The sequence below is a fragment of the Esox lucius genome, chromosome 20 (assembly GCF_011004845.1).
Source record: "Esox lucius isolate fEsoLuc1 chromosome 20, fEsoLuc1.pri, whole genome shotgun sequence".
Classification (NCBI taxonomy): domain Eukaryota; kingdom Metazoa; phylum Chordata; class Actinopteri; order Esociformes; family Esocidae; genus Esox; species Esox lucius.
Window position 1 is genome coordinate 9,407,148 of NC_047588.1, and position 24,571 is coordinate 9,431,718.

Sequence of the window (24,571 nt, forward strand, 5' to 3'; positions counted from 1 at the left end):
ATCCACATTGCTTGAAGTCCAGTGTAGTTTCCACAGTCAGTGATTGTTTGGGGTGCAATGTCATCTGCTGATGTTGGTCCACTGTGTTTTCTGAGGTCCAAGGTCAACGCAGCCGTCTACCAGGAAGTTTTAGAGCACTTCATGCTTCCTGTTGCTTACCAGCTTCATGGAGATGCACACAGTGCCAAAGCTACCAGTACCTGGTTTAAGGACCATGGTATCCCTGTTCTTAATTAACCAGCAAACTCGCCTGATCTTAACCCTATAGAAAACCTATGGGGTATTGTGAAGAGGAAGATGCGATACGCCAGACCCAACAATGCAGGAGAGCTGAAGGCCACTATCACAGCAACCTGGGCTCTCATAACACCTGAGCAGTGCCACAGACTGATCGACTCCATGCCACACCGCATTGTTGCAGTAATTCAGGAAAAAAGAGCCCCAACTAAGTATTGATTGCTGTACATGCTCATACTTTTCATGTTAATACTTCTCAGTTGGCCAACATTTCTAAAAATCATTTTTTTGTATTGGTCTTAAGTAATATTCTTATTTTCAGAGATACTGAATTTGAAATATATCAGTCTGTGTGGAATGAATATATACATTATACAAGTTTCACTTTTTGAATGGAATTACTGAAATAAATCAACTTTTTGATGATATTGTAATTTTATGACCAGTACCTGTATACACACACCCACACATATAACAACCAGTGGCAGTATACATACACATTGGCACGCACGCCAACACCGATTTAGTAGGACTTTCTGGTATAGAAGGCTTTTGCACAGTACAGTACTGTGTGTGCATAATCTACATGTAGAATCATTATCATAACTCAGTTTTGAAAGTATGTTTTTTTTTATGACATGGGGCACATGATACGTTACAGTCTTTGGGGACCAGTTGTATCTCAACAGTACCACTTACAATCCCAGAATACATCTTTGTTTCTTGTGCGATAGATGCCCACTCTTTGCATCAAGTTACCAATGGTATCAAGATATTTTACAACCATTTCATACAACAGGGCTATTAAAAAAAAGGATTTATTAGAAATGTCCCAGTAGTTTAGTCTCTTGGATCCCAAACTAGCGCTTTGATTTCTTGGCTTTCTTGCCCTCGTTTAGCACCGTCGGTATCTTTCGGTTTTTGTTCTTGTTCTTGACGTTATGGGTTTCATAAAAACGGGCTCCCACTTTCTTCACCTTCTGAGCACGTTCCATAGCTCTTCTCTGCAAAAGAGTGAGAAAGACAGAGGGAAAACCAAAAGACAATTTGAGATTTGAGCCTGAGAAAGAAGGCAATTTCACTAAAGTCAGTGGCAGAGGAGCAGCAGCGCCAGTCAGGGGTGCACTCCATCACACAGCAGGCAAAGGTAAAATTCAGTACCTGCTTAGACGAAAGCCTGCTTTGCTGATGTGTGGGGTCCTCTACCTCTTCCACTTTTCTCTTCTTGCCAACCTGTGTTACAGCTGAAGAATAAAAGGATAGCTAGTGAGTCACTTTGGTTGAGCATTTTCCAATTTATATGGCATTTTGTTATTCCGCTTTTCTCTAGTGATGGGATTCATTAATAGATTCTATTTCTACCTGGTTTCAGGTAGACTGGCATGTTCCCAATCAACAGTGTACTGTATATCCGTACTATCACAAGGTACCTGCTACTACAAGACTGGTGTGATATCTGTACTTTGTGTAAGGGACAGTCACATTGGCTTACATTGTATTTTATTAATGGATAGGCTTGGACATGGAGGCGACATTCACCCTACATTTGAGAAATCAGGTTGGGCCACAGGAATGTCTAGAATGAGAGAGACTTCTAAGTAGAAACAAACGTTTACCTTCAGGTTTTGGTTTACTTGCTGCCGTTGGCTTCACTTTTACGTCTGTTAACACTTTGTCAGACAGCGCCTTAGGAATCCTGTACAAAAAAAAGAAAAGAAGCAAATAGAGACATCAGATTACCTCATTACTCCCCAAACATTCAGATAGTTCATTCCATTGGAATCCGCTCAGCCAACAGTGGTTGTCAAATTGGTTGCGGTCGACTCTAAATGTGATGTTCTTAAGCAGGGCGTGAGCTGAGGTTCACCAGCAACGGATAAAGAGTGGATGAGTGCGTTGAAACAACTTGACATTAACGGGGATGGAACACAGCCCATGTATTAGGCCCGAGCAAAATGAGTAGCTGTCCATCTCCAGGTGCCTGGCCAGTGAAGAACGGCGCATATTTCACTTCAAAGCGCCCCAGGCACAGCATGTCTCCACGCCAACCATGCCAAATAGCACCCTTCTATATTGGGAGCAACTTTGGTCCAGATGTACTCTGGTCAAAAGTAGTGCACTTGTATAAGGAATAGGTAGAAACTTACAGCAGACGTAAGCCCGAATATCGTAAAAGCTCTGAGTTGTAGTGGGCTTAATTGAAAACATGGAACAAATCAAAAAAACACGATAAGTGATAAGAAGAACAGAGAAGAATAAGACAAACCGGATGGCAGAAAAGCGCTTGAGTCTTGCTCGGTCCAGGAACTGCTTGTACTTTGCTATTTTCCCATCCAGCTCGCGAATCGTCTCACGTGAACTCTTTTTGTCCTCGGCAGGCTGAACGACGGCGGTGGCGACGATGGTGGTGGTGGAGGCCTCCATTTCTCCATCTCCAGCAGCTCTCTTGCCATCCCCCTTCTCTTCTCCATCTTCTTGTTCTTCTTCTACTACTTCTTCTTCTACTTCCTCGTCTTCGCTGCCGATGTCAGAGCCAGACAGGTCCGAGAAGTTTAGGTCACCCGCCCCCACAGGCACCAGGTCTTCGTCGTTGAACTCGGGCGCCACGCTGATCTTGCCAAAGTTCTGCCGGACGTTGGAGAGGATCTTCTGCACCTGCACCTTTTTCTGCCTCAGTTGCTTCTGCAGGGCCTCCTGCTCGGCGGATACGCCTGGAGCCTCTTCGCTGCCCTGCTCCTCTGTTGCTCCTTCTTCTTGTGGGACTTGCTCTGTAGCTTCAGCTGCCACCTCCACAGGGAGTTTCTGCTGGCCCTGAGAATGACACACATCAATACACCTTTCAACAACAGGGCCGCACTTCCAATTGTCAGCATTCTCTTAAGTGTGCCTCTTGCATGGATTAAATAATGAAAACTCCATGCAGCCAAGGCTTTACCCATCCAGTGCTTTAAAAAACACATGTGGAATGTGAGCATGTTAGAAAATGGGCATCCAGCCCAGATTTACATATGAGAATATTTTGTTATTGCCTTAAGCTAACAGAAGTCTACATGACCTTGTAAACATTCACTCTTTCCCAATCCTGGCAAGGCTAGTGGTGATTTACCATCCAGCCAGAAGGTGGCAGACAGGTACCAGGATAAGGGATTTACCTCCTGCAATCTATTTTAGCATGAGAGACAGAGGATTTCATATGATATAATGCAGCCACCTCATGATCTCCGTCAGGTCCTGGGGGTTTAACGAAAAAGGGGATCCGTCCTCTCTGCCAGTCGTTAAGCACCATTTTAGAGACGCATGGAAGGTCCGGCTCACCCCCCTGTAAAAGATAAAGTACTGTGCATCAGGGAACACTTGAAACAACAGAATAAATGGAGGTCAATTGTGTGCCACTCAGCAAGTTTCAAGTGAGTGAGTTTCAAGTAAGTCAATATTTAGGGAAGACAAATGTGTTCCCACTGACCCACACATTGTCCAAAAATAAATATCATGAGTGCAGCAGCACACAGGTCAAAGAAGATAACCAGCTCAGACCAGTATTTGGGTCCCTCAGATCTACATTGTCGGCAAAACGTGACATTGCTAAAATGTCCTCCATCAAACAGTCCCATCATAGCATCTGGAACAGACACTATAATGGCACAGTTGTACAGATGAGAACTATGTCCATCTTCATGGTTCAAATGCAACCAGAAAAGTTGGCCATTAGGCACAAATAGATGTGAGCCACCAGGTTACAGCGAACAACCCTGGATTGTGAATTCAGCCCAACTGACGCACTTTCCCTCAGAACAACGCGTGCCTAAACGACATGGGTCCTGACCTTGAGGAGTTTGCCCATGCGCATGGCCAGCTTCTCCAGGAAGTCTTCTGGGGAGCTCCATGTGGGGATGCGGTACGTCTTTTGTATATACTCTGGTTTGGCCCTCTCCAGGACTGCCGGGATGTGCTCCTCTGGGTTACGGATCTTCTCCACTTGTACCTATTAAATAGGACAGGGAGAGGACACATCCAATGAGGTCTGAGTTTAAATTTTTTACACAGAAACCGATCACGGCTAAAGGCATTTAAGCGTACAGCAATGACTGTTGTGGCTCCAACTATGAAGAAGTGAAAAGCGAGGCATGGATCTTAGAAACCTTGTTTCCCACCTGTCCACCCCAAACAACTTCAGTCAAGGTTTGATATGAGTATAATCAAGGTTCAATATGGGTATAATCAAGGTTCGATATTATGGGTATAATCAAGGTTCGATATGGGTATAAATGTGTATAATCATCAATTTGACTAAAACTCATATCACCCTTTGTATATGACCACAACTAATTATATATATTACCCTGCTTGCTAAAACTGTATAATAAAAACAGTAAGAACCTACCACTCCTTTCAACACGATGTCACTCTCGCTGTCTTCGGATGGGTACACGACGCCGGGACAGTCGATAAGGAAGATGCGTCGCATCAGTGTGATGTACTGCCACACCTGGACCATTCAGGCCCGAGCAAAAACATTCAGTTGGATAATGGAGCAGAAACACCAAATAAAACCCATGATCTAAAAGTACTCCGAGAATAAGGCACACGAAATGAAAGCATTATCATGAGAAATAGCAGAAATAACAGTGGACCCATGAGCAGACTGTTTTGTTTCTGATTCAGACGGGCACACACCAATTTTTCCCTCTTCCTGAAAACTATTAGTCCCAGATTGGATGACGGGAGGAAACTGTGGACAGGCTTTAATGCACAGACAAAAAGGCTTGCTCCAACAAACTGAGAAAACGAGAGTGGGAGACAGAAAAGAAAGACAAGAGAGAGATGGGGAAAAAGAGACACAGTGACAGGAGGGCCAACTGAGAGCTGAGCAACCTTGTTTTGTCACAGTCAAATCTCTTATCCCAGTTCCAAACTCTTGCGAAACTGGTCAGATGCTAGATTACGGTCCATGCGTGTTAAGAGGTTGAAAATGGGATGAAGACCTCAACCATTTCACTTCACATGTAACTGGCAAGCCTATGGGCAAAATGTCCCCTCACTTCCGGAAATCGGAATTGATTTGTCCTTAACAACTATAGTAACAGCTTGCCTAGGAGAGTGATTGTCTTTTACTGAGTGCGTGAGTGAATGGGTGAGCGACTGACTGACTGACTACCCCTCGTTAAATAGCATAATATTTTTTTTGTATTGGTCAAATTTTCTGAGATACTGTATTTGGGATTTTCATTAGTTGTCAGTTATAATCATCAAAATTAAAAGAAATAAACACTCGAAATATGTCAGTCTGTGTGGAATGAATATATACATTATACAAGTTTCACTTTTTGAATGGAATTACTGAAATAAATCAACTTTTTGATGATATTCTAATTTTATGACCAGCACCTGTATACATGCTATTTGTGGTGGAGCTAAACATAATAAGGAACGTTACTCAGTTTAACACAATGCTTAATGGTGTCTAGCGAAATATTAAATCTCATTTGGGTGACCACGGTTCGAATCCAGTGCGGGCAACAACATGAATCACTTTCAATTGCAGGCTGGCAGAACTAGGCATGCCTGGTTCCTTTCCTGGTTATCCTAGACATTTGAAAGTTTCATGACAACCATTTATTTACACCTGTAGTCTTTCTGCATATGTAGTCTTGTCCAAAAGAGGTTAGTCACTATCAGGCTACCTATGGGGACTGGCTACCTATGAGGACTATCGGACAGACAGACAGACCGAGCCACCATCGGACAGACAGACAGACCGAGCCACCATCAGATCAAGCGACCGACCATCAGCCAGACAAACTGACTAACAGGCAGAGGTGAGCAGCAAACAGCTTCTGGCAGGAGCCACTTCTCTTTAGGCAATAAACACTTTCTGGCAACGTGCCCATCGGATGTCTGAAAGGGGCGGGAAAAAAAGAGCACCTCTTGCACACTGCACTCAAAGCTTACAGCTGTGGCAATGGACGGCCAACTCCGATAGCATCAACCCCCTCGGTTCCCCCCAGTGCTTTGGACTGTGGGGTTTCCAGACTTCCAGATATCACGTTGGTTCCAAACAGGATAAACAGCTCCAGAAATGGGAAATGACAACAACAGTTTTTCTTTCTTTTCAGCCCTTTCTCTAGCCAGATATTCAAATTTATAGTTTTTTGAGAGATTACATAAATATAATTGGCTACTGCTTTACTTCAGATATGAGTAGCTGTGCTGTCTGCCTGCACATTTGCAGGTAATGTTCTTTAACAGCAATCATGGTAATCAGTGTATTGGCCGTTACGGAGACTACACAGTAGAAGGCAAAAGGTGGTAGGATGGGTGTGTAGGAGGTAATGCATTTGTCTAACCTTTGTCTCACCGGCGAGGGGTGCCACGTTGCAGACCTTCTTGGAACGCAGTGTGTTGATAACAGAGCTTTTTCCAACGTTGGGGTAGCCGATGAAACCCACACTGATCTGCTTCTTGTCTGTGTGGAGCTAAAGAGGCAAACTTAGGTTAAAACAGCACAACAGCCTATACTAAGCCAGCAAACAATAACTCTATAAGGCCATTTGAAGGCAGCCATTACTAATAAAGCATTACATTTTATCTGGTCAGAAAATAAGGACGACATCTACAAAAGGCTTATACCTTTTCTCTGAAAACAATAGCTTCTGGAAGCAAATAAATGTATGCATACATCCCATGTTGCCTCCAAAGAATAACTAACAGCCATTTCGCTTTAAACAGTATGAAAAAAAGTCACTAGACACCTACAAACAAAATCTACAGTGTGAGCATATTAGAAAAATGTGTATGTTTTCAGTGTTCTGAGTTGAACCAAACATTCGTCTTGAACCCAACAATGTGGGCCGTTTACCATTCAACTGGATTTATGTTAACTAAGCCTGAGCTCCCCTCTGAGCCTCCAAGGCCCTGGTTTATGGCTTGCACCAACCCAAAATAGCTTGGCAGCAGATGTGAGACCGTGTGCCCAGATGTAGTCTTTAAGGCGTGGGGTTAGTGCAAGGTGCCAGTAGACCATTTCACCAACCTCTGCCCAAAGGGACTTACTATAAAATGCGAAAAGAGTTCAGTTCGGGCCATGTTGAATGGGGGAATAATGTGGGAGAACGCCAGTGGGGCTTACCTTGCCAAACTGCCTGAGGAGCTGGATGAGGGAGCCCTTGCCGAAAGAGTTTGTGAGGCTGGCGTGGAAGGCCAGGGTGGGGTACTCAGCGGAGAGCACGGCAACCCAGCGTTTCTGGTTCAAAGACAGATCAGACAGACATAAGTCAGACAGGCAGACATATCCATTTACTCATCACCTCGGAAATCCTGCGCTTCATTTGAGCAACGCGTGTCAACATGACCTAGCAAATGTCAAAGCTGTGAAGTATTCTGCATGGATTCCTTTAAGTTGGACATTGCAAAAGGGTAGAGAGCCTTATTCAAATGTCAGTTCCCCTGAGTGGGAATGAGGGACAGTTACACAAGATTAGCTCTGAAAAAATAAATGATAAAGCTTTGACAACAGACACAAACAATGTCGGATTAAAATTTTAGTCTGACATGTGTAAAGAGCAGTCATTCACAATGTGTTCTGAACATTAATCTTCAAAGTATTTCAGAACAAAAGCCAGCAGAGCACATCATGAACAGTTGGAAACACAAATGATACAGACACATACACAGACACAGAGAAAGATTATTTGAGGCCAGTCTACCCTTTGTGATGAAATGCACTATTAAATTTGATGAGGCTGGAGAGTCCCAATTCAAATTATTTGAGCAAGGACCCCTGATTCAGGGAGAAAAAAACCTGTGAATAACAACTCACATAAAACTTTGTTGAGCAAAACACTGGAAATATTAGCTCCCCCTGAAAACCCTGGAAATATTAGCTCCCCCTGAAAACCCTGGAAATATTAGCTCCCCCTGAAAACCCTGGAAATATTAGCTCCCCCTGAAAACACTGCCAGTGTCCTGAAGGTGCTTTACTCTTAAAAATAACACGACTGAAGCTGTCAACAAGCCTTTGCCTACTACTGAGCTGAGCCAAACTGAGATGTACTGACTGGTGTCAAAACAGGGTTGAAAAATAAAACCTCAGAACTGGCACATTCCATCTGGGTACTACAGAATGCTGTTAAAGAGTATGCCTTGGTCTCAGGGGAAGGTTTGAAGAAAACAAAATAAGCGTACCGTGACCCAGGTAGGGATCAGGTCACACTTGTTCAGTACGAAGATGAGGTGTTTCCAAGGCTTCTCCTTCCTCATGTAGGTCTCGATGCTCTGCGAGCGCGTGCCCATGGGGTCGCGGGCGTCCAGCACCTGGATGATCACGTCCGATGAGTCTATCACCTGAGGGTGGACGATACGGATGGAAAGAGGAGGGCAGTATGGCCATAGGCGGGGGAGAGAAAAGTATTAGTCAGTCTTCGCTGCTCTCAACATCAAATAGAAACCGTGCATCTAGAAAATCTATTTTTATTTGATGAATATATCAATAACTAGAATGGATGGAAAGATGCTGTACTTTGTAGAGTTCTCCCCAGATCCTTTTGGACTGGCCCTTCTTGAAGATCTCTTCCCGAGCTTCATCTCTGTGTGTAGAGAACATGTGGTTCACCAGGCACCACAACTTCACAATAAGCAGAATGTACGTGCTCATGAAGTTCAACACACAGTCAAAAGCAAGGCTGTATTAAGTGCTACTCAAAGAGTAGCTATGGTAAGACTTTGATTTGGTGTAAAGCGCAGTGTTTTGAAAGTTCAGTTAGAGTAGCCAATGACAATGCTAAGACAGCCCTCACCTGACCCCGTCGTCCTCTGTGACCAGGTCACGGTCCTTGTCGGCGCTGTAGGTCTCCCCAGAGGCAACGGCCTGCTCCGCCAGGTCCTTCATGTCTCCGACCATCAGGTTGGGCCGTTTACGCTGTGCCTTGGGGCCGAACGTGGTCTCAAAGCCCTCTGTGTCCAGAATGTGCACCTTGGAGTTCTACAGAAGACAATAGGAAATGGGGAGGAGATTGAAAGAGATCAATAACACAACATTAATGTTTGACAAAGAAACCCAATGGAGGAATTACATTTTCCAACAGCTTCTTCCAAAAGACAGTAGCGGGGGGGGGGGGGGGGGGGGGGGGGTTCAGTGACCACAATGATTCAATTTTGACACACACACACACACACACACACATTTCTTAAATCATAGGATATACAGTTTTCTTTCTAATATTGATATTGTCAAAGCAGAAGTGATCATATATTGCATTCTATAGAATCTATGAAATGATTAGAGGTGTCTATGGGGATAGCATGATAAAAATGCACAAAGGCTCCTTCTCGCTACTTCAGACAAATATCAGAATTATTACTGTAATAAAGGCACTTGGAATGGTAAGGAAAAAATGACTTTCTAGAGCTAGTAGGTTTCCCTGATCTGGTAACCCAACCAACGGAGTTCATTTGAGTCTTTTCCATTCAGGTCTGAACTCCTGACCTTGTGGATAATTAAAACACTTCTAGACAGTTAAAACACATAAGAATGATATGTTAAAGATAAGAATAGCAAGCAGTTTTGTATACAAATACAGAGAAAGAAAACATGATTGATCAATAATGAAAAAAATCTAAATTTGATCCCCTGCTGATTTTGTACGTTTGCCCACTGACAAAGAAATTATCAATCTATAATTTTAATGGTATGTTTATTTGAAGATTGAGAGACAAATACAGAGAAATGCATGTCAAAAATGTTGTAAATTGATTTTCATTTTAATTAGTGAAATAAGTATTTGATCTCCTCTCAATCAGAAAGATTTCTGGATCCCAGGTGTCAAGTAACGAGCTGAGATTAGGAGCACACTCTTAAAGGGAGTGCTCCTAATCTCAATTTGTTAAATGCATAAAAGACACCTGTCCACAGAAGCAATCAATCAAATTCCAAAGTCTCCACCATGGCCAAGACCAAAGAGCTGTCCAAGGATGTCAGGGACAAGATTGTAGACTTACAAAAGGCTGGAATGGGCTACAAAACCATCACCAAGCAGCTCGGTGAGAAGGTGACAACAGTTGGTGCGATTATTCTCAAATGGAAGAAACACAAAAGAACTGTCAATCTCCCTTGGTCTGGGGCTCCATGAAAGATCTCACCTAGTGGAGTCGCAATGATCATGAGAACAGTGATGAATCAGCCCAGAACTACACAGGAGGATCTTGTCAATGATCTCAAGGTAGCTGGGACCATAATCACCAAGAAAACAATTGGTAACACACTACGCCGTGCAGGACTGAAATCCTGCAGCGTCCGCTAGGTCTCCCTGCTCAAGAAAGCACATGTACAGGCCAGTCTGAAGTTTGCCAATGAACATCTGAATGTTTCAGAAGAGAACTGGGTGGAGGTGTTGAGGTCAGATGAGACCAGAATTTAGCTCTTTGGCATCAAATCAACTCGGGTTTGGAGGAGGCCACCAGCAAACCTGGTGGCCAACTACAAGAAACGTCTGACCTCTGTGATTGCCAATAAGGGTTTTGCCACTAACGATTAAGTCATGTTTTGCAGAGGGGTCGAACACTTATTTCACTCATTAAAATGCAAATCAATTTAGAAAATCTTTGACATGCGTTTTTCTGGATTTTCTGTTGTTATTCTGTCTTTCACTGTTCAAATAAACCTACCATTAAAATGATAGACGGATAATTTCTTTGTCAGTGGACAAACTTTAAAAATTCTCACTATATATAGATTTGGATTGTGTAGTCATGTCCTTCAAGTTTGGGCATATTTAAAAATCTACACTGTCTGGATCAGATCCTGTGTTCATTGATTGATTGATTGATTGATTAGACTAATCAGTCCAAGTTTGAATATAAACAAAATGTGATCTGATTCAAAATGGGCTATAAATTGTAATAAGCACTTTGTTGACCTGGCCAGAATAACAGCAGGCTAAACTTTATGAAGCTGCTGAATTTGGAGACTGTGGTGACTCACAGCTATTGTGGCTAGAATCTTTAATGTACAGATCATTAATTCATTACCGGACAATTTTTTATGGTTACTGTGAAAAACAGCATCAACATGTGAGCATACATTACCCTTAATTTTCCAACAATACACTCAAAATACATACAAGTAGGCAGGTCCAGGTTTTTATGTCTTTGTAACTTCCAGCACAAAGGAAGTTAAGTTATTTAGCGTGACAATCCTAACTAGGATAAGCTCAATAACTGCACAAACCACAGACTTCAGTGAGCTAACACTAGCTAGTAATAACCCTAGCTAGCAACTCCTCCACAGAGGAGTTATTTAATTTAAGTTCAGATTCTAAGTAAGTAGGCTTCATTGTCAAAAATCTTTTTAATGTCTGCCATGATGTTAAGTTGCCTCAAACTCATTACCCAAAAAGAGGGCCCAGAGAGCAGCTGCATTGTATCACAATGTCAATTTAAGGCGGCATGCAAAACAAATGCTTTCAATAAAAGAAGACATGATTATTTCTAATTGCGAAGAAACAAAGTAAGTCAAAAGCTTACAGCGGGAACAGAAAAAATGAAGGTAAAAACAGAAGTGGAGAGAAAGAAAGTGTTGTTGATGTGTGTGCCATGTGATTGGTATCGGTTAGGTTATAGTTAGTTGGTACAAACGTTCATCCACCAGAGCTGGCGGCCATGTTCCAGGAGTTCCACCAGTAAACAGAGGTGGAGAAAAAGCAAATACAGCACACAGAACCCCAAGTACGTAGTGTAACAGCCAATAAACTGCCTTTTCTGAGCCAGGTTTGATGTGAAATGCAGCCATAGTCCTATTGCAACACTGGTAGAGAGTGAAAACAAACCGTTCATGGATCTTGTCAGAAACAATTATGTTTACATTTTCAGTTTTGCCTTGACCATTCACTACAATTGGAGGTGTTCTTTCTAAACCCACGTGTTGGTGCCCTCCTGTCACCCACCAGTAATGGTCCAATGGTAAATGTTTTCCTATTTGGCACTGTCATTTGGGCAAAAGAGTACTTGCCTATACAGAATTACTGTCCTGGACAGAGTGTAATTTGTTTTACTATATTGGGGTTACACAGAGCCTTTAGGTTGGTGTTTTATATATTGTATATGCAGCTATATATTAGTAAATAATTGAATAATTTTTTTATTACTTTTAAATGTGATTATTATTTTAACTGCACACACTTTAGTTTCTAAAGTGTTGTACTGAGAATTACTTGGCCCTTCAAGATAATTTGAAAGAAATAACCAGCACTGACTACAGTAGTCTAGCCAAGGAGAATGTGTGTTAGTAGCTTTCTTTTAGCAGACTATCAACAGTAGCTGTATATTCTTTATGGTGACATTTGTTTGTTCAGCAAAAAAGGTTTACTTTGTAAATCTCTTTCCTGAGAAATAAATAAGCTCAGCAACTGGATTGATGGATGCTTGTTTTTGCTCAAGACAGACCGAGTGTGCAGTCTAAATGAATCAACACCAGTCATTGCTCACATGAGCGTAGCTGGGCTAGAACTATTTACTTATCATATGCTCAAATGGCACAACTTTTCAATTCTAGACTGTAACAGAGCATGTATGTTAAATGGAAATATGAACCTAATAGCTTTGACTAACTTAAGAGAAAAACTAAGGACACAAAACAATACATGACCAGAAAAAGACCTTAGTAAAAACACCCAGTCAATCATCAGTAAGGACCTGAAAGAAGACAATTGATATTCCATTAAAATGAATGCTTACATTTCTACTCATTAGGACTCTCTCACAGTTTTTGCATGAAGTTCAATACTCTAAAAGGCATAAGACATGAAATAACAATAGGAGATGATGACGGAGGAGGCGGCAGATTAAAAAGGATAAGGCCATTCACCTCCAACAGGCTGAAATATTTTTAGAGGTCTTGCACGCACATGGAGCCATTTAGAGGAAAAAGAACACTGAAGTTCTCAGTCAACAACAATGTTCTCAGAGAACTTGAAGAACTGGACAGAAGTGTTGTTTGAGTATTTTTTCTCCTCGGTAACAGGGGTTTGCAAAGTTGGCAAAACAAAACCCTAAACAGGAAGGTTGGTTGCACTGTGAAGCCGAGCGAAACGAGTGGGAATATGCCAGGTGGAGAGGAGGATCCACCTGGCAGAATATTTCACAAACAATAGCTTAAGAAACATACCCTGTTTAAAACGGACTGCACGCACAGTCTGATGTAACTAAGGTATAATACACTACCTGAGTAATTATTCACTTTCATCCCACATTGACAAACCACTGTTGATTTGCCACAATATTCAATAACATCTTGGGGGATCAAATATTTCCGACACACTTTTGTACGTCGAGGAAATATGGCCAAATAGTAAAATCTATTAATTAGTGGACAGGTCTTTAGAGTAGTTATGGCGATGCAAGGGCATATTCATGAAGAGAACATCACAAAATCGGGAAGGGGGAGCAATTCAGTTCATGAATAATCCTTGAAACATCTGAAATAAAAGCTTGTTGTTAGACTCAAAGGAAAACGGTGTCTTTCATCTTGGCTGTCAGATGGAAGAGGAAGGGGCTTGGTCAGCGTGTGAATGGGAAGGCACACACAGAACACAGGAGCAGATGAGACCAAAAAGCAAACTGCTAACAAATGAACATATATGGTAGCTAGACCCTAATAAATGCTCATAAACAAACATTTTACTGCCGATATGGGAATACTGCCATTTGGAACCCTGTGCTAAAACATCAATGTGAATGTATTAGATCACGCAGCTCTAACTCCCTGTAGCCCAAAACAACAGCACTACAAACATGAAAGCACAGGGGGGGGAGGTCTGTTGAGCGTCAAAAAGCCAACTAAACATCCCAGTGTGGAGGGACTTTGTGTCCTCATTTGACCGGGGTCACATTTATAAGAGAAGACACAGACATTGTTTGAATTATGCACTTCAATTTTGTGTACTTTATTGTTCTAGGCCTACTGGGCTGTGTGTTACAGTACTATGTGTTTTTACATGTATTGTGCCTTTTTTCCCCTTTTCTGTTTGGACCCCAAGAAGAGCAGCATCTTAATAAAAGATGTATGGTGACTGGTTAATGTATTCAAAGCCCTGACCAACAAAAATGACACTCAAAGTGCGTTATCGTATGATAACATTGGTTTTAGGTCCTAAATATTTGCCAAAAAATTGCTTGCATAAGTACACAACCCCTGTGCTGTGGAAGCTCCTAGTTTACACAGATTAAAGAAATTGGAAACAATTACCTAACCACTGGCCCCCATCTGTGAAACACTAAAATTGCTATCACATTTTCTGGAGAAAAACACTGTTGAAGGATCAACGGTCAGGATATGAATGTTAAAACGTAATCCTGCCCTGTAACATTTACAAGACTGAATTTTAAAGACTGACACAACCTGCAAAGCTATTAAGCCATCTACAAGAGGAATTGACACAGCCCGCCACAAATTAATATGGCTTAAAACAAAAGAATAGCCCCCAACATGCCATTTTAACTGAACCAATAAGGTAACGTCAAATACACCTATGGACAGTCAAATGTTAAAATAATCCAATGTGTATCCTATTAACCAGCCGCCACCCAGAAGGCATTCCAGCTTCCAGCTACTACAGAATGGAACGGAGAGTCACTTGAAATGTTGATATTTTCATTCGAAATCTGATGTCTTATGATGAATCTCAGGATCTAGTTTTGAGGGGCAATTACATATATGAAGGCTAGCTATTCATAGGGGCCTCTAATATTGGACATAAGGCAGGAAAATAAAAATTTCATCTGAGAATACATTTTGAATTCCCTTCAGGATAGAATCAATGCCTTGCATTGAGTAAGTACTTATACGGTCCGTTGTTAGGGCCATTGCGATCACCTGCCATCAAGTCTGCGATCAAGTCTGACCAGAATGTTGCATCCGTTGCTACGCTGGCTTCTTGGTTTGATTTTCCCAAGAAGAGTGTGTGGGGGGTTGGGACGGCAGATCCTTTTAAATTTATTTCACCTCACAAGCAAGCACTCACACATTTTCCCATGTAAATCACGGTCCAAAGATAGTGTTTTTTTTTTTATTGTTGCAAGCTAGTTTGGCTTGTTAAAGTAAAGTTGTCAATTATCTAGTAAATAAACTCATCACAAACACTCATCAACAAAATATGAAGCTTTGTGTACATAGCATGCATTAGAAAAACACAGCCTGCAGGACTGTTATTTAGGTTGTAATGCTCCCTAAAATCATGGCATTAACTCACCATAGTGTTTTTATAGCAATGGATGCAATAGAATTACTCAAATCTCATTACGACGTTTTTTTGGCAGCGTGAAACTATTTGGCGTGAGTCTGCAAAACGGCCTACTATATCAAATATCCTTATGTAATCAATGAATTCTGTATGATTGTGGATTCTTTAATGTAAGATGGGTGCTTGCTAATTTGAATTAACGATAATCCAGAAATGAGGAACATCTCACAGATCTCATCCCTTTATTAATTTAAGAAAATAATTAAATTCAGAAATGACAGTCATAAAACAAATCTTTCCAACACATACAAGCAATATATTTAATTTTTTACAGTCTCTATCATATTTTCCAACATAAAACCAATTCTACCTTACAATAATTGATTTTGAGAGTCAGCATCCGAAAATATCCAAGAGAACAACATTTCAATGTACTGATAGGGGAATTAGGCAAATGTATCAATGCTTTTGTAATTAGAGAATTGGTCAGGGGTTTGAAACCTTTTACAAGGCAGTGTTTATGCACCTGACAGAAGAAGAAAGACTATAAGCTTGGGGCAAACACTCATGACAAAACCATATTTCCACCCAACCATTTTATAAGCTGCTGCCTACTATACAATGTTGTTGATTTATATCCAGTTTTTGCTAATTCAACAGACAAAACATGATCTCCCTTCTCTTTCAATAAAGCATACAATGACGGCACATTTGCTTATTTGACATGCTGGTATCTTTTTGTCAAAGAAATGATAAAGGAAACGCTTCCAACTTGTGAAGCACCTCAATGACAAAACATCCAGATTTATTTAAAGAATTCAAGGTGAGCGAGTTTGAATTCATGTCACATTACAACATATCCAAAGTGATATCCTTGTTATATTCTTAGCCTGAAATACACGTTACCATTATTTTTGGCAGCTGGCATTGCTGTGTTGCCTATCCAACTATGTTCCAAACGACGTTCGCAATGGCCAAATGCTAAAAGCTACCATGTTAAGGCTAATGTAATGTAACCATAGCTTGTAGAAGTAGGCTACCATCCTTACCATTCAGTCTGTGTAGTCTGTCATCAAAACATAACGTCTGCATTTTAAATTAATATTTCCGGACTAATGGTCCATCACCATGTCAGTAAATTTAAACTACTGTTTGCACTCGGAGTAGAGGAGTGTGTGTGTGTGTAGACTCTGCTGTTTTCTTACAGTTATTCAGCTGATAACTGAAATCTCAGTTTTCCTTTCACAGTATCAACCCGAGCCTACATGCCACTGTTGTTGTTTTTTGTAATGTAGAAAAGTTTGTAATAAAGGAATTTATGTTGAAGCATTTTATTATTTTGTTTTAGATTTTTACCATGGTATCGAATTGGGTATCGAGAATCGTGGAATTTCACTGGTATTGGTATCGACTACAACATTTCTGGTATTGTGACATCCCTAGTAAATACTAATAGAATAGCAATCATATCGAATCGGAAACGTCTGTGGTCATCCCATAGTAAAACAAGGTGAGAGTATGTAGTTCACAAAGTTACAGATTTGCCTTTATCATCCCGCTTTTTACAGCATCAAGCCTGCTTGGAGGAAATGCTACTAGTCACAAAATGCATGCATTTCCATCATGCAGATTTTAGAATATGCACATAGAAATCGGTCACCAATCGGATAGAAACGTAGCTGGGTAGCCCTAATGAATGTAACCCTGTTACTCACGTGGGCCTTCACTCTGTCGTGTAGGAGGGACATGGGCAGTCTACTCTGTTTCATCACCACGCGGTATGGATCCTTCTTCACGGCACTCATCTCATCCTGAAACTTCTGCAAGGACGACTGCTTAATGACCCGAGTGTTTGCTGAGACAAAGGCAGTCAGAGAGGAAGCATTATTAACAGTGCGCGATCATGCTAAGGCAGGTATCTATGTCCATCTATTTCTGTCTCTTATATATTTTTGGCAGACGTGTACTTTTTATAACAACTGCCTTAATGTCCCATGTCCAATTACAGATTTTCAATATTGCATAACCAGCCTCATTTTTGTAGTAAACTTCCTGAAAATATAAGGCGTGAAAAACACAAACGTCATTGGACAAAACCAGACAAATGCTTCTTGTAGCAAACATAAATTTGCAGCATATTTGTACTGGTAATTTGTCTGACGTCGGCAGCAAATTGCTCAAATTCTTCTGAATTTACAGGGTGCCTGTATTCATATCTGGACGCTTTACTGGCCAATATAAAACAGACCAGTTTCTTAAATCTATTATTTCCTGAAGTTTATCAGGGACATACAAACTCTCAGTATGATTATCTGTTTCTTCTGATTACCCCCCCTGTCAACGTAATCAAGTGCAATGGCACACCTCCAAAAGCTCTAGTGTTTATGTGTTATAGAACTCATAGTTTACTTTGTGGAGACTGGGGTGCACAGTAGGCTAATAAAAGAAACTTAGTCAGATTGTCCAAAAAAGAAAAAGTTAACTCAACTAGCATAAAGAGACTTAATACAAGTCTAATCAATTGGAATCAACACAGCCATTGTTGGACAACCTGTGACTGTGTGGTACCGAAGTTAACAGTACTACTCACTGAACCATTTGATGTTAGGCTCCACCCGGGCCTGCGTTCCAGGTGCCACAGTGGACTGATACTGCAAACGCTTTATCACCTGCCCTCTGTTGTTGCTAGGGAACACAGAGGCATGGCAATGAAATGTTTGTACACATTTATCACCGGAGATCACTGGTGATACATTTCCCCCCAATGTTAATATGGAAATCAATGGAAAGGTCATAAAAGAAATGTTCATTATTTACCATCTCTGCTTCTGCCTGTACATATTCAGACGTCTGACAGTTGCTCGGTCCCTCATGCTGTTGCCTGAACCTGCAGGAGTCTTGGGTCGGTCTGTGAACGGTTAAAGATATATGACTGGTATTATAACAATGGCATGACACAGTGTTTAGAGATGTGATAGTACTTGGACTCATTCGATTCCAGTGTCACAGATGCAAGCTAATACGGATTTGACATGTGGTAGCCATGTAACAATGTTTGCCATAATACACACAGTAATGACATTCAGCCTATTCCATGGAGGGAAGAGATATTCTTAATGTTGTAGCCAGGGGTTAAAGTGGGCAGGAGTTAGCAGGATCTGAGCTCCTGGTATGGTCGAAAAGAGACTGCAGTTTAATATTTTAGATACTAGAAAGCAGAAATTAGGACTCCCAAACTTCCCAGATCCCAAGTGAACCAATGGTTGTAGTTAGCTAGTTCTATGGATTGCAGTTATAAACAGCTGGTCTGGCTACATGTTTAATAAACAGAGTCGGATATGTAAAGTTAACTAAGTCAGTTCCATGAAGGTCACATGGTTATCTAAAAAAAAATATTCGTAGATACAACATGAAACTAACGTTTTGCATAGCTACTAAACTATGTTAATTTTTTCACAGGGAGTATATATGTTATCTAGCTCGTTAACCAAAACATAGCTAGCTGTTAGCTGTAAACAAACAGCAGTTAGCTACTTAGACAACTCATAGTACATCTCACCAGGATTACTACTGGCCGCCGAGGTGTTTATCGTGCTTTTCCCCTTAAACCGAGGCTTCACCATCTTGGTAGTGTATTGGACCTTAACGATGAAAAATTTAAAAAAAACACCGAAATGTCAAATAAGATCTTCAAATAATTATATCTGCCCGATGCACGTGTTCTCACTGCAGCTTCTTCAGGCACTAGAAAGACGTCATCAAAGAGCGACAAGAAAAAACCCACTGAGAGTCTGAACCAATCATCAAGTTGGCCAGACCAGTTCCAGATTGACAGGTAACCAGAGAGCCAACCTTCACATCGTCATTTTCAGAGGAAGCCTAGTGACAGTGGGGCCAAATTTCTTCACAATGAAACATCTGAACTCAATCCAGATTTGCGTTCCCCAACTTAAAATATGTTTTAAACACAGAGGAACAGCCCATACAGAAAATAAATATATTTTTGCAATGCAAAATGCATGTAGAATGTATGATTAATTGATTAATATATGTCGAATCCGTTAAAAAAAACTAAAACATTTCAGGTATGAAAAGGTATTTCACATTTTATTTCCGAAATGTGTGTCAAAATGTATAAACACATTTCAAGTTTGTCCAAATGCATTGCTAAACAACTAATGTTCAGAGTCCAAAATGACATTCATGTGACATTTCACAGCTGACCTGAAAATTATTTTACCGTTATTTCAACAAGGAACACAAACTGGGACCAAGATCTCTTTTACAGCTAAACAAAGGTGTTATTCCCTTACATGCCTTACATTTTAGTGGATATTGGGCCTGGCAAGGACTGTGTGGTCCCTTAAGTGTAACCCAGGTTTATTTTCTGAAATCAATATTATATTACAGCCAAAAATAGGACCGGATTTTATAAACAAATGCAGCGCACTTGTCTTCACACAGTTAATATACAAACACTTTCAAAATGTTAATCATTAGTGACATATTGATGACATCACTTTTAGGTGTTGAATTACATATATATTTATAGATATATATTTACAAAATATATATCTATAAATAGTCACCAATATAGTCTAACGTACTGTGGCAACTTCGGTAAGACCACAACTCGTCCTTCTGAAACAGATATCCCTGTTTGGAGTAGTGGTTAGCACATATGATTTGGAAACCAAACATTATGGGATTGATACACAGCCAGCTGAATGTTACATTTTTAAAATGCATTCCAAAAAATATATGTATTTTCCAATACATTTTCAAATGCATCTCCACCATTTTTTGTTAAATATTATATGCATTTGTTACATAATATATTTGTAAATGTATTAATTAAAATTTCTGTAAATACATTATTTATCCCATTTTATTTTTTTATGTATCCCAAATATGTTTAAAGAAATATATTTAAAATGTATTTATTTTCAGTATGGGAGTTTTTCAATTTTACCCTTTGTCAAAGCTTCTCAAAAGTTATTTGAAAGAATGCAGGGGCAATTGGAATTATTGGACAGGTGCACTCCACATCATTTCTATAATGTAGCTAGTTTGTGCTTGGCTCTGCCCACCACCTTTCCTACATTGTGCCCTCTTGGCTTCATATATCCTCCTAAGCAAAAGCTTATGGGCTGTTTTAGTTCAGTAAAAACAAATCTTTGTTGTAAGCAAAACACATATACAAAGTACTTAAGAGTCACTACATTTCAGACTAACTGTTTTCCACATACTAGTTAAAAAGTGAACATTCATCGTATATGACATTAAATTGACTAAATATTTACTATGATTTATATTTATTAACACTGACCATTCAATTTGGGGTTTAAATTGGTATCATATGAATGTCCTGAATGACTATGGATTGTAATTGAATAATTTGATAATAGTGAAAAATATACTGTTTGTGCTGTAGTAAAAGTGTTGCTGGTATTTAGCTTTGGCCATTCCATTGGCCTCTATTCTGTCCTGAGAAGAGTTTACTGCGATCTGATACTGTGTATTTCATTAGCAATTAACGGTGCATGCACTTCACAGTCTTTCGTGACGGCTCGGGCAGTTGGGCCTGGAGGCCTGGGCTTCTGGGACATTTGATCTAATTACAAAAAGTGAAGATGAAGATATGTCTGCATGTTTTTGCAAATTGACATTAACCCAACTGGAATTAAGAAACATGTGCAACAACAGCTGACATTTTCATAGAGCATGCTTTGTTTCAATTGGGCAGGGTTGCATCTTGCATTACATGGCAAATAGAACTCTCCAAAAAGCCACGTGGCCCTACATGCTTAAATGGAGTACACAGGCCATACCAGGACTTCTGGGCCCCCTTAAAAGATATGAGCCTGGGCCCCCTCACTTATAAATGACATTGCGATCAGTGGACCCCCCAAGAAATGGGCCCTGTGAATCATAACAACTTTTCCTTGCGTTACCAACGGCCCTGAGTATTCTCTGTTGTCATTTCTTGTTAGCAAAGCCCTGAAGGGATCCAACATTCGTCTGAAAAAAACGGAAGACATTTCAGCAAAACACAGACAGCAAACCTTGTGATTGCTTATTGCTGAGCATTCACAGCTGGTGATTTGCATAATTGTGACGTAATGAGAAAAAGTTTGCTGCTTCCCATGCCAGAAGCATACAATGTCTTACTGCCTAGATTGCTAGTCAAAACTTTGTTGTAACTGAAAATGTATGTGAACTTACATAAAACATCTCTGAACTACTAAATTGAATAGATAGCTAATCACTAATTTGTTGGTTATCTAGAAACAACTAAGCCAATATTTGTGACTAAGATGTCACTATTAGTTGATTTTCAATGCACTGGCACAATTCAGTTACAGTAACATATGAATCATGCTCACTTTCAAACAACATAGCTAGCTACAAAAATTTGCTAGCTATATTTTGTAATAACACATGGATGAATGGGTATTGAGAACTGGCAGACCTGTTACATTTAAGCAATAAACCATCAATATGAAGGATACAGTTTACTGTGACCTTTGATTGAAACAGTGTTCAACAGTTTACACAGTTGTTCTTGTTCTCAAAATCTCTGTTGTTCAGCAAATACATTTTTGTACACTTATTACTTTCCGAAAGAAAATACTTTTTTAATACTGTGTTTGTTTATGACATAAGATTCGATGGATAGCAATTACATTCAAGTATTGTTATCACTGCCAAACATCTTACTAAATGTGATACTGCTAATATTAGTAGTATCAAACTAATTTTGACTGAACACTCAAGTTCAGCGAAGGTGGGTAAATCAGCATTGCTAATATTAGTCTTACATATGTACTGGAGACGATATTCCTTTCAGGGTTTCTATTAGCTACAGTGTGGAGACAGGTCTTCAGCCAGAAACACCTGTGAAAAAGGAAGAATAATCATAAAAAAAGGTTAGCATGGATGAAACCATTACAGATAATCAATGTTTTATGCAACTGGTAAATGCATTAGTCATCATTTTATTAATATATTCAAAAATAACTTAATTTCAGACAACAGGATCCCATAAGAATCAGTAGGATTCATTATTTATCTGACAGCAAATTATGAAGACAATAACTTTTCCCTAGGTTTAATATCCACCCAGAAGGGGAAACTACTCAACAAAAAAACACTTTTTATAATTTTGTTGTAGTCGAAGATGTAAAGGACAATGCACTTTGCTAGCCTCCGGTCCATGCTGGTTAAAGCTATCTTTTCCAGTTTACTGTTGGGGTATGGAACAATGTGAGTATTATGCCGACATCAGTATGGCACAATGTTAGACATCAGTATGGCACTGTATTAGAAATCAATATGGCACTATATTAGACATCAATATGGCTCTATATTAGACATCAGTATGACCCTATATTAGACATCAATATGGCACTGTATTAGACATCAATATGGCACTATATTAGAAATCAATATGGCACTGTATTAGATATCAATATGACACAGTATTAGATATCAATATGGCACTGTATTAGACATCAATATGACACTGTATTAGAAATCAATATGGCACTGTATTAGACATCAATATGACACTGTATTAGAAATCAATATGGCACTGTATTAGACATCAATATGGCACTATATTAGACATCAGTATGGCACAATGTTAGACATCAGTATGGCACTATATTAGAAATCAATATGGCACTATATTAGACATCAATATGGCACTATATTAGACATCAGTATGACACTGTATTAGACATCAATATGGCACTGTATTAGACATCAATATGGCACTATATTAGAAATCAATATGGCACTGTATTAGATATCAACATGACACAGTATTAGATATCAATATGACACTGTATTAGAAATCAATATGGCACTGTATTAGACATCAATATGGCACTGAATTAGACATCAATATGGCACTATATTAGACATCAGTATGGCACTATATTAGACATCAATATGGCACTATATTAGAAATCAATATGGCACTATATTAGACATCAGTATGGCACTATATTAGACATCAATATGGCACTATATTAGAAATCAATATGGCACTATATTAGACATCAGTATGGCACTATATTAGAAATCAATATGGCACTATATCAGACATCAGTATGGCACTATATTAGAAATCAATATGGCACTATATTAGAAATCAATATGGCACTATATTAGAAATCAATATGGCACTATATTAGACATCAGTATGGCACTATATTAGACATCAGTATGACACTGTATTAGAAATCATGCTAAAGGGGTCAACTGTTTTACCAATGGGCATGTTCCACCGTCCTGTCTTATGTGGTCAACATCAATGGAACCACCGATATCTGAGTTACAAAAAAAACATAATGATTAAAGTCAAAGGGAAATTCTTTGGGAAATCCTTACATATTTAGAAAACAGGCTTTTTCAATACAAATATTTAGGTCTTCAGAATTTCATAAGAATTTCAGAAATGGGCTAGTTATTTAGCATGTAAGCAGTGTCCCAGAATGACCAATAAAGTATGTGCAGGCATGTGAATAAGTAAGTACACCCCCTGAATTTTTTTCCCCCACAAAAGGATGTAAATTCCTGCCACATTCATTGATTGAACCACATTCAAATCACACAAAAAATCGAACTTTGAAATTAAAATAAATATAAGTTTAATTTCATAGTGCCAAACAAGTAAGTATAACCCTATCCTATCATAGAATGTATACATTTAGAATCAACATAAAAGGTTACAATGGGGTTACAAAGCCATTTACAACAATTAAAAATATATCAATCCACTGTCCGACAGATAATCTACAAATGGAGAAAATTCCAAACCACTGGAAATCTACCTAGGTCAGGTTGTCCCATCATGAGCTGACTGAAAGATTCTCAAAGAAGTCTCTAAGAAACCCAAGGTTTCTATTAATAAAGGGATCTACAGGTCCCGTGCCACAGTCAATGCCAAAGTTCAACTGTCAGAATGAGTCTGCACAAACTTGGCCTACATGGGTGGTCAAGAATGAATTGACCTCTGCTCTCAAAAAAATATCAAAACACAACTGACGTTTGCCAGACAAACCCTGGGTAAAGACCAAAATTACAAGAACTATTTA

The 24,571-nt window shown here is 39.7% G+C and overlaps 1 protein-coding gene across 1 annotated transcript; it reads right to left on the bottom strand.

Annotated features, from left to right (window-relative positions):
- Positions 1-1,039: 1,039 nt before the first annotated feature.
- On the bottom strand, positions 1,040-19,251 carry gnl2 (guanine nucleotide binding protein-like 2 (nucleolar)). The gene is made up of 16 exons (XM_010885372.4): positions 19,027-19,251; positions 18,285-18,375; positions 18,058-18,152; positions 17,183-17,322; positions 9,030-9,214; positions 8,753-8,819; positions 8,419-8,577; positions 7,364-7,477; positions 6,582-6,710; positions 4,619-4,723; positions 4,061-4,219; positions 3,449-3,556; positions 2,504-3,048; positions 1,854-1,933; positions 1,399-1,481; positions 1,040-1,241 (listed from the first exon to the last, which is right to left on the bottom strand). Exons 1-16 carry the CDS (start codon positions 19,088-19,090, stop codon positions 1,098-1,100), a joined length of 2,268 nt encoding a protein of 755 aa, XP_010883674.2. The 5' UTR covers positions 19,091-19,251; the 3' UTR covers positions 1,040-1,097.
- Positions 19,252-24,571: the final 5,320 nt, after the last annotated feature.